Source organism: Anas acuta, chromosome 11 (assembly GCF_963932015.1).
Source record: "Anas acuta chromosome 11, bAnaAcu1.1, whole genome shotgun sequence".
Lineage (NCBI taxonomy): Eukaryota > Metazoa > Chordata > Aves > Anseriformes > Anatidae > Anas > Anas acuta.
In genome coordinates this window covers 16702227-16718118 of record NC_088989.1, presented here as the reverse complement: position 1 = coordinate 16718118, position 15892 = coordinate 16702227, and the positions used below count along the sequence as shown (strand labels likewise).

The 15892-nt window shown below is 38.4% G+C and overlaps 1 protein-coding gene across 24 annotated transcripts in view; it reads right to left on the bottom strand.

Annotated features, from left to right (window-relative positions):
* ATP2B2 (ATPase plasma membrane Ca2+ transporting 2) overlaps positions 1–15892 on the bottom strand; it is a 421948-nt gene that overhangs the window by 173568 nt on the left and 232488 nt on the right. For all 24 annotated transcript variants that reach the window (XM_068695120.1, XM_068695119.1, XM_068695126.1 and 21 more), the window contains one exon: positions 7666–8147. In XM_068695120.1, coding sequence (XP_068551221.1) covers positions 7666–7864 — 199 coding nt within the window. In that variant the 5' untranslated portion in view covers positions 7865–8147. The remainder of the gene's footprint in view (positions 1–7665; positions 8148–15892) is intronic.

Below are 15892 nucleotides of genomic sequence, written 5' to 3'. Positions count from 1 at the left end.
ATGCAATGCTGAGTTAAGAACAATAATCAAAATTTCAAGGATTGCGAGGAACAGCATGGTTGTCATCTCTCCAAGCTACACATGATCTTCACAAAGACTTGAGCAGCAAAGTTTTCCAATTCCCTTGGCTCAGCTAGGAGCAACTTTACTGCTAACAATGATGCTTCATGGAAAGTTGGGGAATACCTAAGGAAGATGCTGGTAATTGTTTTATCTTTAAACGTTAAAGGTAGCACTTTTTGCACCCTATTAAGCATCAGTTGAAACAACCGCTTAAGGGCTGTGCTTGTCTTTCCTCTAGCAGGGCCAACCACAAAAGGATAAAAACACTGTGCACCAACCATTTGCTTTCATAGGACACTAAGGAAACAAGGCAAAAAAAATCCTTTCAGTCTCTCTGATATACTGCAAAGACAAAGCTTAATTTCATCAAGGGCAAACTGGCTACATCGATTGGATTATTCATTTGGTATAATGGACTTTGCTTTCTTCCTGCAGCTTTCTCAAAGCAAGAACAAAATGAAGATAAATCAGCTCTCTCTCAAGGCTGACACACTCCATATATTTATAGATTTCAAAGCCCTGCAATACAATAGAAGCGAGGTATTCATTGCACATGATTTTTTCCTTTGCAATACTGTTACTCTTACGTAGACTCCGCAGAAAACATGCGTGCTTCGCAAAGGAAAGGCTGCAGCACAGATCAGCAGCAGCTCCATGCTTCTCTAAGGACTTTCTTCACCATTACCAATTAAAAAGCCCAGCTTTTCCTTTACCAGCACAGAAGCCACTTTGATACATGTGCATGCAAGCATACTTAACAGAATACCTTTTTGATCCACCAAGCAAAGGACTAATTGCCTTTTTCTGAGGAAGCACCACTTACGTAATCCTGCTCTGCAATCTCGACAACTGACGTAAGTGCCAGAGTTTATGAAATCTGAAAATTATTTCTCCTATCGTTACAGACTCCGTTGCTATAAAGTTAAAGATCTGACCTCATCTTTTTCACGTAATAAATGAACTAGTTATTGCAAACCACTTTCTCTTAGAATGAGACTACAGGTTTATCAACTGCACCATATCATGGCAACTTTCCATCACTTACTACTTTGCAAAAAGGAATGACATACTGTATTGCATCATTGTATTTAGACCAAGGAGAATCCTGTGGCACAACGCAGCAAGGCAAATATTACCCTACAATTAACTCTTCAGAAAGAAGGAAGGAATTGCGTTTTGGGGTCAGACTTGCCTTTGAATTAGAGCACACTGCAATTGTCATTGAGCTAATTACAGTGAAGAAACCTTTAGACCTGAGAAAAATATTGCACCTATTTATTATTCAGTTCACCTAGATCTGAGATGCAATAGCAAAATGTCTATCTGTAGTCAGTAAACACTGCCTGCATATGTTTAAGGTACTGTCTTAAAGGGTAGGGGAATTCAGCTAGCATGAAAATAGCCTTTTTCTTACAGAGTAACACCTGCCAAAGTATGACCATCATTGAAAGGAAAATGATCTCCTGGGTAATCACATAAGCAACTCAGCACTGGTTTCAGAAAATCTCTGATGATGGCTACTATAACAGGCAGAAGACATTCACTTGCTTTCTTCCTTTCCTAAATTTACTTTAAGGCAATGCAGTTTCACACAGAGAAGCTTTTGCAAAGTATTTAGGAATCTCAAAGGAGCAGGTGATCTAGCTTATATTTATTTTACAAGCTTCATGGGGAAAATGCATCATGCAATATTTCCCTAGTTTTCTACAAGTAAATGAACAAAGCCAAAGTAAATCAGCAAGTGGCACAGCATGCCAAAAAAACAGAAACAAAAAGAGCAATGAAATTGTACTTATCACTTAGAAAAATCTAAGCCTTTCATTTGAGATGCTTGTGTTTGGGTAACCTTTGGAAGAATGTTTGCTGTTCCATTACACAAACAATGGAAATATGAGATAAGGAAAATAACTGCAGTTGCCAAGAATGCTCCATGCACTGAAGTCATTAAACATTTAGATATTATTTTATAGACATATAAGATGCTTACAGCAGGAGTCTCAAATGTACAGAACACGTCCATCCTGGGTTTCTGTGGATCCCTGGAATGCAGGGCAGAAATCCCAAAGCTGTGCTCATGTCCGTTTGCATAGCACCATGCTGGTACACCCACCCATCGAAGTACAGATGTGTAAGAGCCAACTTCAAGCTTGCTAAGGCCAAGTATTACAACTTTAACAGGCATGTTATATAGGACTTTGAGACAGTACTGTGAGCCAAAGCAAAACTCCTACTTCACATGCGTTATTAACCCAACCATCTTGCCTTGATCTTTTCCATCTGTTCACAATCTTGAAAGACCTACCAGGACAATGGCATTTAATGTGAGCTTGGGTCAGACCCAGCATTTACGCACAGAACAGACATGCAAAGAGCCAGATAAATAATAACTGTTCTACAGCAAATAAGCAGGAACAGGAGTCACCCCTGGGTGCAGAGGGGAGGCCCCATGTTCCTTCCTGTGCTTTCTGCCCATCCTGGGGGGCAGGCACCAACTGGGCCTCTCCAGTGATGACCCCCAAAGATACAGGCAGAACACAGAATCCTAGACCAGCCTGAGTTGGAAGGGACCTCAGCTGGTTCCAAGCCCCCTGCCAAGGACAGGGATGCCACCCGCAGGATCAGGGTGATTCCTTCCCGGGCAAAATCTCACCGCTAAGCCCCATGAACACCCTGGGTGCCTACAGGAGCATTACAAGCCCTTTGTGGGGACCTGAACAGGCCAGCACATCTGACAAGGATTTATTAAAGTGAGTAGGGAAAAACGTCAGCATATCACAAGCCTTACCAGCTCAACCAGGTTTCATACTGCATGAATAACTAGGTGAAATATGAGTTTAAAGTTTGCTAGTTTTTTTTTGTTGTTGTTGTTGGTTGCTTGCTTGCTTTTTTTTTTTTGCAAGGTAGGAAAAAGAGTGTTCCAAGAGGGGGAACCCTTACAGGCATGAGCCGTGACAATAAGGAAGGCTTTTTGTTGTGGGGGAAGACTGTTTCATTGTTTAAACCAAGCCTTCCATGGGGAGAGAACATGTACAAATAAGGACTAGATGTGTACTCCGAGTTTGGCTGCTGGCCTGACCATGCTGGCAAATTGGCCTGAACTGCAAGTTATGTTGTGACACCACAAATAAGGACAAGGATTTAGGCATGGCAATCTGGAGAGAGGATGAGGAGTTCTGGTTTAGGGTCCTTTGAAAAGGCTGCTCTGAAGATTTTGAAAGTACTTAGCTCAGCTCCACATCCAAATTCTTAAAATCTACTTTGGGAGAGCTGGAACATAGCTTTTAAAGAACAAAAAACGTTGCATGAGTAGAATAATATTCTGACCTTGAATTCTGACCGTTTCCTGACAAAAAATCTGACCTTGAATTTAAATGTTTGAGAAAATCTTTAATTTATACTTAAATATTATAAAACATCAAATATTGTGCGTATTGTGCTAACAACAGCTAAAACGATGCTACTATTAATTTCTTAACTTTCATAATATTTTTTACAGGGTGGTGTTATACATTTCAATCTCTGGCAATCCACTATTTTATATTTCTATTTTACACTCACAATTATATTTGTCTCAATCAAGTACTTTCCATTCCTATCTCATTTTTCTAAGTTCTGTACATACCTGTAGCTATCATAACATATAACAATTGAGTGGTGTACCTAAATGAAATTCAGTATGTACTTGGCAAGATTTGCTTCAAAAAACAGAATATTAAGTTATTAACAGCATATTTATTTTATTTAATTTATTTATTTCATTATTTTTACAAAAACAAGCTTGAGGAACTAAAACTAGCTGCTAATAAAAGCAACTGATTCACCTGGTTGTAGCCAGTCTTGCTTCATTTTTTACCTCCGTTATATTTGTAAAATACTTTTCAGATTGTATTATTTAAAAAGAAATACTCCTACAGTTGGCTTCATTGGTACTTCATTTGGCTTGCCAAACAAACTTTCATTTTTCGTATTACAAATAGGTTCCAATGGTTCACATAGTAACGTTCTCACAGTACACCAGATCATCTCTAAAATCTTTTACCTAGAAACTTTAGTTACCTGCAATCTACCAGGTAGCTACTCAACACAAACAGAACTTCTATAGTGCTGTAACATTAACACCTATAATATATAACATCTTTTGGAGCTGCTGTTTCAGGCCTGAAACACAAATACAGCTGATATTCCTCATAGCACAAATATTACATAGGTAAAAGCCTTTTCTTTACACTAGAAAAAAAAACAAAAAAAAAAAAAAAAAGGCATCATTGTTCACAGCTTCACATTTCCTGCATATTGGCAATTACAGCATCCAAATATTTCAAGCAAGAAATCATGTAAGTTAATTCTCTAACATATTCTTAGAAGGAATAAACATTTTTGTAATATGAAGGGAATGTAGTTGAGTAACTTAGGGTTAATTGGTACATACTACATGAAACTGTGGACAAAAAACAGTTAACATTCATTTCAGGAAAGAGTGCATTCCAGCCTTATTTGGTATTCATCCAACTAACTCATCACATTTTACCAGCCATCCTTTATTAGGTATCACTAATGCTCGAGTGGGCCTCAAAGACTCGGATTGCACGTAAAATTATACAACTGTCATCCTGGCTTGGCCCAATGGTGCATTCAACGCCATTTTGCAAAATGGCAGATAGCTAGATCCTGCTTATTTTCCATATTACTAGAATAATGAAAGTGAAACTAATCAATATTAAAAAAAAAAAAATCAAGGAGACATGCATTTGTATTTCTTCATACAACATATTTCTCTAGGTTTGGGGCAAAACAAAGTCACATCCAGTGACTTCCAAACAGGCACATCCAGTATAAGTGATTGATTCCACCAGTCCATAGGAGGTACATCAAATATTAACATAGGAAATGAACTGCTGAATAAACCGAGCTAATTGCTACTTCTTATATTTTGTAAATATCAAATCAGTAAATTCAGATTAGATCCCATTTTGGAATATGCCTGCTTTAATATCCTTCCTCTGTTCGAGTAGCTGCTAAAGCTATGCTTCAAAAACGACAAAAAAAAAATTTATGAAAACAATTTCTGAAAGAGCTAAACCCAGGAAAACCAAATTCAACAGTCAAGTCCTTTTTGCTTTTTCATTCATATTCACCCAAGACTCTTGCTCAGCAAGACTTTGGGTTTATTGAAACCCTGCAGTAATGTTTCTTCTCTTATTCTTCATAAAACTGTACAAAATCTGCAGCACTCTAAAAAAAAAAAAAAAAAAAAAAAAAAAAAAAAAAAACGAGTGGAAATTGAATTAACTATGCTTCACCAAAAAAAAAAAAAAGCTCTATGGGAGGATCCATTGTGTACACTAGTAATAATTTATCTGTAGCTCATGTCTCATAGCTGCCTGATGCCAAACAAAATCCCCCTTCCATAAAAGAACCTATTTTGTTTCCTTCCTCTCAGAAAAGTTACATCTTCACGAATATCCTCCTCACCATATTGTGACATTCTTTGCCATGCTTAGACAGAAGAAAAAGCAATGGCCAGGGATTTATGCCTAAACATATGTTTGGCAGAAGCCTCTACAGTTTTTCTTCTGAATTGTTATGGATATTTGCTCTCAGACAAAAATTTCTGAGTTCAACATGACATTTCCGAGATTTTTCCTCCTGAAACTATTTTTCCAAACAAAACAAATAAAAATATGATCAAAGCTTAATGTGATTAGGAACACCTATTACACGATCTAATTTAAAATTAAAAACCCAGCAGAGTCCTCATGATTCCAAGGCTATGCTGATTGCCATTCGAAGCTGGAAATGTTTCTCCCTAATGCAGAAATGATGAAGTGTATGTAAGGCTCAGAGGAAAGTTACCTTATCTGAAGTATCAGATATAGATTACTGATGGAGTCAGCATGCCACACTAGTTGGAGCCATACGCTCTGTTCCGATATGAGGAATTAAGTTTCCCTGATGTCACAAATTGAACAGAATGCAATTAACATTTCTTTTGAAGTTCACATTGACCAGATAACCACTAGAATAAGTTGGCAAAACTTCAGTGAAGTGCTCTTGGCTCACACAAACTGAGACTTCACCTTCAGCATTTTATAACCCACTGAGGGATATTGGAGGTGCTGAATCCCAAATGGGATATTTTTAAATCTGTGTTTATTCCACCATGTAAATGTAGGGATCCTGCACTTGTGTCTGGAATTCCCCAGATGTATCAGAATCATTGCATATTCCCTGAGGAACTGATTACCTGGTGGGCAACAGCTGTTAGGCTGCTCTCTGCAAGGCTGATGGACATCTGGAAATCCCAGACGGGGCACAGACCCTTTTTCCTGCCTCACTCCTCCCACAGAGAGCGATCTCTGGGCAGGACAAGGTATTTGACCAAGACTAGAAAATGGATGTTGAATTATAAAAGGTTCCACTTGCCACTAATTAGAATACAAGATGATGCATGAATGCTAAGTCACTATTGGAGCTTTGCTGCTCATTTTAATACAAAATTAGTTTAATAATCCTTTGCTGAAAAGGTACTGCTCACAGTGTCATAGTTTCTAACCTCTAAGAATTCTGACGTTGTATAAGAACAAGGACAGGGCCATAAAGAAACTTTTAATCTTTATATAAAGATTATATTGGTAGCTGCTCCTTGGGATTCTTCAACTAGTGTAATTTATAATATCACATTATGTGACCCTACAATGGATTTACAGTGGATAGATGTTTATGGTTACACCAACAAATCAAGACTCTATAGCATTTAAACAGAAAAAGTAACTAAATGATTGATTTTTAAAAAGGAGAGGATGAAACAAAGCTAACATTTCTATCTTCTTGAAAAAAAATATTTTAAAATTAGTATCTTGACTACTTTACAAAACAAGATAATATTATAGATTTAAAGATTGTGTAACTTCCAAGAACACTAATAATCTTTGGAGGTGAAAATACAACGATTTTAAAAAACTAGACTAATGATTGCTGACCAGGTAAAGAACATCAGAGGCACTTAGAAGAATAGATACTGAGAAATTATGAATGGTATTATTAAACACAACTAACGAGCATAATTATAAACATAAAAAGCCCAACTAATTAAAACACTGACACAGTAATATGTTCGTAATGATCAAAATCATCTATGGTGATAGAGCAAGTCAAGATTAGTAACCATAAAATATACACTACATATTGATCTAAAAAGTAATACAACATGTATCTCAATCATTCATTTCATATTCTCAAGAGGTTTAAATACCTAGAAACTTTTGAAGCAATTAGTATGCATCTGTTTATCCCCAAAATGTAGAAGTTAGTGTCATTTTAACGCTATGAAAAAGGTGCTGATGTTTGTCTGCATTTTAAAGAAATAATACATTTACCTGTTTGAATAAACAGGTCCTTCTATTCTCATGCTAGCTATAGCTGTAGCTAGACAAATGGGTGACTGCTTTCTTCTTTCCCTGAAGAATTTTTGTTTGTTTCTTGTTGGGAAATAATGGCAGCACCATGAGAACTGTGATAAGGCTTTAAATGAAGCCTTTCTTTAAGTCTCTGGAGAGCATTTATGCAAAGCCCCCAGATTTAACTGAAGGAAAATATGCTTACCTTCTGTTGGTGATGTCTTCAGATGTCTGCAGAGCCCCTCTGTTTCCCCATATGTCTCTTTAATTTTTACAACTGCTTCTGTTCCTCGAAGTTCCATGAGGGAGCGCAGTTCTTGCAGTGTGCACCCAAATTCTCCTGCATGGTTGGCCTCGTTTCTTTGGTTCTTGGAATAAAAATCGCTATTTGTCATGTCACCCATTGTTGCTGATTATATTGCTCCACTCGTTATAGTTGATACAAGCTTAAAATTGTTAAAAATTGAAGGAAAGGAATCTCGTATCCCAACCTAAGCAATTAGAAAGAATCCAGCGTGTCCAGTGAGCTGTGTGGAGAATGCCTCTGGTGTGCAAAGTGTCCCTGGCCGACTGGTGGTCCACAGACTGGCTGCTTTCAAGGCTGCAGACCAGCTCCACTCCATTCACCACTTCCCATTATGCAGCATCCAGGCTGTAGAATCTACATGGTCATTTCTTCCTCTGGACCTTTGGGAACAAACAGAAGGCGCTCATTAGAAGAGTGAGCACTGCTGCTTTACAAGGATGATTTCAAATTCATTCTATCATTGCAATTTGACTTGTCATTTAAGAACAGCTATGGAGAAACACTGTACAGGTCTCCTGTAAAATGCTGCAGGTGGTCAAAGCGAACATCGACAAGGATACCACTAGCTCTCACCAGATAAAGCTCTCTACACCTGAAGCACCAATGGCAGTGTTGCTTACTTTAATCAAGTCCCAAGAGCACCTGCTAAATGAGATGGTTCATAAATATTAATAAGAAAGTGATTAGTCCTGCATGCTGGATGCACCTTGAGTGTGTACTCTGGTTCATATGGCCACTGCAATCCTTCATCCCACAAGAACACAGACTCTCTTAAAGGCTACAGAGTAACAAAAAACAGTTAAACCATTAGCTTTAATAATGGGTTACAGCAAAAGTGTTTTCCCGCACAAGGACAGAAAAACTGGTGGAAAAACTAGAGCCGCCTGTTATGAAGTCAGAATACATTTGCATACATTATATCTTGCAGCATTGCCTTCTGCGGGTGTAAACGCAGCCCAGGAAAGAGAAGAAAAAAAAAAAAAAAGAAAAAGAAAAAAAAAAAACCTCAATCATCTTGGCCTGAAGGGCCAGAGCTGGGGCGATCCAGGGGCTGCTCCCCCCGACACACACCTGCCAGCACAACTCAGGGCGGGCCTAGGCCTGAGAAGTCACATTCAGACCATCTGGGAGACAGCTGATTACTTGCTAAAACCAGCCTTTAAAACACATCTTCTCTTCCCATATTCTAATGAAGTTGGTTTAAATACTGCTGAAAGCAGCTATTACACTTGGCACAGAGTTTTCACAGCAATTAAAGGTTTCTTTTTTGCCTCAAGTGGGTTAGTGCCTGCACGCTGTCTAATCCACAGGCCTCAACCTAGTTTGCTTGTGATTAAAAAGGTCTTTAAAAGAGCATACCACCAGCCCAGCGGCAGATGGACCTGCCACATTTTGAACTTTCTAGGTACTGCAGTACACATCATGTGCACATACAGAGGATCCCAAAGTGTTTCAAGCCCCAGTATTACATTTGTGCAGCAATTGAGATCTCCTGCCCACATACCGTAACACACAGGCTTGGTGTTTCCACTGCACTAACTCCCTTGCCATCACTCTGCATGGGAGAATGATCAAACCCGCTGCATTCACTAAGGCCTCATTGCCTACAAATACATTATCTGCTTTAGAGACGACTAGTTCACCTTCTCCAGGGAGACATACTGAACCTCTCCCCTCCTCTCATTTACAGATAGCAACTCAACATTCCTAAGATTTCGGGGGGGAGAAAGGCCAACGTTTCATTACAATATTATGGAATGCAGTTGAAATAGCAGTCAACTGCTACATGTTTCTTCCACCCATCCTATTTATTGGCAGATATTCTAGTGCTACGAACTACTGCCAACTTTCATTTCACTTATTGCTTTTCAAGTTCACAAGAAGAGAAGAATTTCAGCACAAAGCATGGCTTACTGTGAGCAATAAAGAAAAACTGGAAACGGTAATAAAAAGGGGCCTTTATTTGCCAAGGAAGAGCAAGGAGGAGATATCCTGCCCTACCAACAGCAATCATTTTTCCATGCTTGCATGCCAGACAATGTTCACAGTAACAGTTAATTTCAGGGTAACTTCTTACGTACACCATGCAGAAAGAATAACTTAGAGCAAACATATTTTTTTATAACAAAGAAAACCCAGGAAAATATTGTGACAAAAGGTGGCATCAATAGTAACTAACGTGACAGACTGCTATGTATTTCCAGTGGGGAGGAAAAATAAATAAAGATAAATAAAAGACAATCCATTCCAAAGACAAGTACACTTAAAGACCTTGAACACTGTCTAAAACAGCCACAACACTCAAAGAAAGCAGCAACAAAAAACAATACACCGTTCACCTAACCGACAACTCATAGGGCTTTATTGGTGCTATATTATTTTTTCCAAATCCTCCTCTACTAAAAGAAAATGAACAACACAGCAAAAAGACAATGATTACCTTTTTCTGACATGAACCCCCTGGTGATTTCATCAGTGATGTAAAAAGTACTGAACTTGGCATCAAAGTTTTCTGCACTGTTTTTCTGTAGGATGAGTCTACCACTCTCAAACAAAGCATCTTCTTTAACTCACTGTGCCATCACTATATCTTAATATTTTTTTGCTTCTATTCCTAGAAATTCCATTTGTTATTTGCCAGCCACAGCAAGACGTTGATGTTGCTTTTTAGCATGTGCTTGAGTCATTTGCCTGCTTAATTTTTTATATTGCTTTCAATTAAATATTAATCAATAAACAACAAATATGAAGGTTGTGCTTCCTTCAGTGCTTTAATAACAAATCCCTTAGAGTTTCTGCTCTTCATGATTCACCTAATGCTATGGCACTAGGGAAAAACCATCTCACATTTTTGAATGGCAGATAGCAATATATAGAAAGCACAAAGCATGACTAACGTTATTCACTGATAATGCACTTCTCTAATCCTGTGGAACAAGATATGCCAGCTTCATTTGATCCTCGAATCTCTCTTATGAAAAGTCCTTTGGAATTTTGCCAGATTGCATACCAGGTTAACGTAACTGACACAACCACATGGCCACCGAGTGGTTAATATTCTTATAACAAAAGCTGAGAAATAGAAAATTGAGACTGGTATATGGTGATACTCCCCCATCAGTTGGGCTACAGGATTTACATCATCAGAATAGATTAAAAAACTACAAGTGAGTGAAATTTACAATCTCTTCTACAAGAAATCCAACTACTGCACCAGGTTTAGACAGGGTCTTCTCTTTGCTGTTTGGCAGGGAGGACATGAGGGAATTATTTTACAATGCACTCCCAAAACCTTGATATTTTCACAATGTGGATGAACTACCAACACTGATTTAAAACAATCAGGTGATACCTGTACATTTTCAACCAAAATGAACAACTCACGTTATTCAGGAATAGTACCACAGAAAAACCCTCACTGATTCAACTCAGATTAAATAACAGACAGCTGTTATTTTGCCTCAGAGGAGGTACGGATCCAGACGCACTGCAAAGAGAAACAGGCACTTCTAAACTGAGTCTGATCTCTTTCTAACACAGATGTCTAAATTAGGTGAATTGAATTTCATGCCAGGGGTGCCTACTTGCACTGGTTATAGGGCACGTCTGCATAAGTAGTTCACAAAAAGACATCCAATGCCACTTGAAAGTAATCCATCCCACTATGGTCTAAGCTGCATGGGGAATAAAATGGGAATGACATCTCCATCGTCGGATGGCAGTAAGTTCAAGCAGGCTGCATGTTTCAGCAGCAGAAAGTGCACTGGAGGTGGGAAGTAACCAGGGAGTGCATGTGCATCTTCTTTCTTGCTCAGAGGAGACCTATGTTCCCTCAGAGCCTCCACGAGAAAACTTCTCAACCTCTAGCCCAAGGCCCACTCAATCTCTTCAAACCCAAAGACCATCATCTACAGTTTTCTACAGTGCCATCTTCAATGGCACTAATTCATAAGCAATTGCATCCCAGGCCACATAGAGCCACCTCCCAGAAGTCAGGGAGCATGGCTTTTGACATCATTCTAGCACACAGTCATTTCCTCCCCAGTTGTATGTATTTGGTCTCACCATTCCCAGTGGCAACAGTCTGTAGAAAACTTCTCTACAGAGGATTGGTTTCAACAAGAGAGAAATTAAAATCTCCAGTCATTGTAAAACTAATTTCACAGACAATGTGATGTTGCCAGTCACATGGTTCTTTCTTTTTTCCTACCAATGCTTCTGAAACACGCTTTAGGAACAAGAAATTTAGGTAAAAATTTTCCTAAAGCATAGTTTGGCAACAACTGTGAAAAAAGGAAATAAAGATGAAATGCATCCCACCTAGACGCATTTCAGGTACCAAAAGACTTCACATTCTTGAAAGCCTGAGTAAAATACTACGCTTATTTTTCCTCATTAAGTGGTCAGAATACAAGTCGTCACCTTGTTATAAGTTATGTTCCAAGATGTTGGGGATTTTTGTTGTACAAGTGCACTACAAACTACAGTCTCTCCTCTTCTCCCAGGTGCCTGTATCTTGGGAAACAGGCTTCCATTCCTGTAGAGCCCAAGTCAAATATTTTTCATCTTCTAGCTGCTTAAAGGAAATGCATGCCAATTAAAACAGAAGCAATTTGGAAGAACTAACTGCAAGCCTGCTGGGAAAACTATACTTTGATTTCTCTGATCAGGAAAAGTCTCGGAAGCCTGTAAATATTTTTACAGTATTAGAATGATTTCTAAGCAGATATCACCACCATGTATTCTGACATCTGATTTCATTTGGATGTTTATTAGCAGAAAAAATAGAAGTAAAGTAACAAACCAGCTCCTTAGTTTCATGAGATTAGAATCACAAAACCTGTATTTCACAGTCCTTGAAGGTCTGGGCAAAACACCTTGATATCATGACAACTCCAAAAATTCAGGCTACATTCATAATTGGTCTGTTTTCTCTAAATTCTTAATCTAAGGATATAGTGACTGATCTAAGAAAAATGATGATAAAGGAATTACCTGCACTTACAAGAGGAAGGATGAAGAAGTAATCACTTCTTCATGGGTTGGCAGAGGAACAGCCAGAGCAGAGAGATCAGGAAATCACGGTGCCATTCACTCATCATGCAGTTGGGAAGAAGGCATACTGATCTGGTTCCCCCCCAAATGATACTGAGGGGGGTTAGAAGTTCCCAACCTGTAATTTGTGGCATTACTGTCACTCTAGGATTATTATTTGGCTAAAGGTACAATGCTAGTTGCTCCCTTGGGACATGCAGAGACCTCCCAAAGCAAGAAGAAAAAAAAATGCTGGATATGTCACATTTTACTGAGTGCTAGGTATTTAGTCAGATTTCTCAATATCCATTCTGTTAGAGATATCATTCCTTGACAAAATAGAACTGGAGGCAGAATTAAGGGAATTTTCCCTAGAATCTAAGCAAAATGGGCTGAGTTTTTTCAAAACCTCAGACCTCAATGTACAGCATGTGCTGGATAAAGCCAGCAACAGGCAGACACCGTGCTGGGGAAGATGCAAGACTCAATGGCAACCTTCTACAAGCTGGAAAGAGCTGAGAAAGAAAACCCTACCCTGCTCCACACAAGTCTCCACGTGAGTGAAGTAAATCCAGCTGTGGCCCAGTTGCATCACCTCTTACAATTTATTGCTCTTCTCATAATGTCAAAGACAAAATGCTCATCTATTTGTGAAAATAATCTTCACAGACAAGAATGAGAAATGGCTTGTTTATCCAAGCAGCCAATGAAGCTATTCAAATGCACCAAACATGCTCAAACCCATACTCTTAAAAAGTGATTTTGAAATTTAATTATCAGGAATGCACAAGATGCAGCAGAACCTAAGGAAAACTATTATTTGAATAAAAGCAGGCTGGCACCTTCAAAAGTGCGATTTTTTTTATTTAATATCTGCAAGCAAGGAGAAGATGAAGAAAGGAATTGAACTTTGCAGCTAAGTGCTGTCTGAAAATATCCTAACTTAATCGCTAAAGAATTTCATGTTGCATTAAGTTAAGAAAAGGGGTAAATAACTCATTTGCAATGAACTTCCAGGACTGAAAGACATTTGTATGTTCCAACTACAAAACATTGGAATCTCTTCTACAATGTTTCATTTAGAATTCCCCTGCTAATATGACATAATGACAACAAAGTTAAATAAAAAAATAAGAGCCTTTTTAAATCCCAGACAACTATCTAACAAATATCATTACAGCCCCTAAATTACTTCAGTCCTTGCAGTATGAATCCATGCCTCCAGTAAGCTTGTACAAATGTTACCATCAGGTAGGATAAAGAAAAATGATTTCCTGTCTATTGTATGATACTGCTGATTATTTGAAGGCAAAAGAGACACGGTCACAAAATAAATCTTTATTTAAAGGAGCACAAAAGGTCATTAGTTTCAGTTAAACAATAAGTCTATTTACTTAGGACCTCTACCAAGCAGAATCAAATGCTTACAAAAATTTGCCTTTTTTTTTTTTCCTGTGCTGTACCAATATGCTGAGGGAAAAGTTAAAACAATTGTGAAATAAAACTACCTCTAGTGCCCTGTTATAGCATGCAGTTATTCAGTCTACAATTTGACACAAAGTCTGTTTTCTGCCATTACTCATGTAAATGGTTGCAGCAAAGCCAAATGAACTACTGACAGGAAGAAAAATACTATTAAAGGAATCAATTCAGTCCCATTAAAGTCAATGAAATTACTCTATCAACGACTTCTGGGGGATTGGATCAGACCCTGCAGATGAAATCCTTCCTTCACTGACGCCAGAATTCCACTGTTTATGAATGCTGTTAGCAGACTGACTGCAAGAAGGAACCATGTTTATTATCCCTCATCACTGAGCACTAGGCTGAGTGGCAAAATACTCCTGGCGTGGCTATGCAAAACCACCAACACCTGCTGACCACAGGCACTGCTGCATGGGACCAGAGGACTCACCAACAGCCAGTGCTCCCACTGGTGTAGAGCCCTACACATCATTAGTGATGCTTAATGGGGGAAAATAATTTCCTATGCAAAGAAGTTTTCTAGAAAAGTCTGTACTGGCCACAAGTTTAAGCACCCTGTTTCTTGCTGATACCAGTGGGGATTTATTTTATTTGCTTTCAGTGATAAAATTAAAGGTTATTTTTCATTAGCTATTTATTCTCCCCCAAGGCTCTAATTCCGCATTGCAAAGCGGTTATTGGGTTTCCTTTATTCACTGTCTTCCCGCGCAACACACATTCATACTCCTTGTTCAGTGCCAGAAGTACACCTCCAAAGACCCATTCTACACCTCCGTAAGCTTTAGAAAATGCATGTTTTCATCTATAGCTGCATTGATTTGTACAGAAACTAACACAGCATAGTTTCTCCAAAGAAGGCCAGCTTCCAAACTATATTATCAATTTAATCTAAAACACAGCTGGACAAAAAGCTAAGCATATTCAGACTACCATTAAATAAAAGAGATCTGGAAAAAATATCAAAATCAAACGCACTGAAAACAATAGCTGATTAAATGGCCTCCCTATCTAATCTTCATACCTTAAGACTAGGTCAAGTACTATGGTAAAAACTTCTGCTGTTCTCAGTAACATCTGAACCTCATTTTACATTCCTTTCTCAAACTTTTGAGCAATGTTTTACAGAGACTTTTTAATCTTAAAAATTGAAAGTAATAAAGCAAACCTTGCACATGACCGAATCATCTTTCAGTCTTTTAATCTTAGTATTATACAATTCCTACCTGATGTCCTTCAGCCTGTAGGCTCCAGAGGACGGAGTCCAACAGCTACCCTACTGTCAGCACATGGCAACCCTCTGGACACCCACCTCAGGACTGCACCAACCTACAACTTGTTTGGAGAGTTTTTAAGAGGGGACAGAAATATTTCCAGTACTGGTCAGCATTTTGTCACAGCTGTAGTCTCAAATGCAGAAATATATTTTATTTTTAAATAAGCTGGAGATAAATTAAGGCCTTTTCCTGCTTTAGTTGGAAGCAAGAAAAGCACATTCGCGCATCCCAGGAAGCAGCAGCACTCATTAGTGTCATGTATGATATAATTTTGATTGATCACTGTTACTAAAAAGCAATCATTTTTCATAAGGGATGGACCCACAGGATAA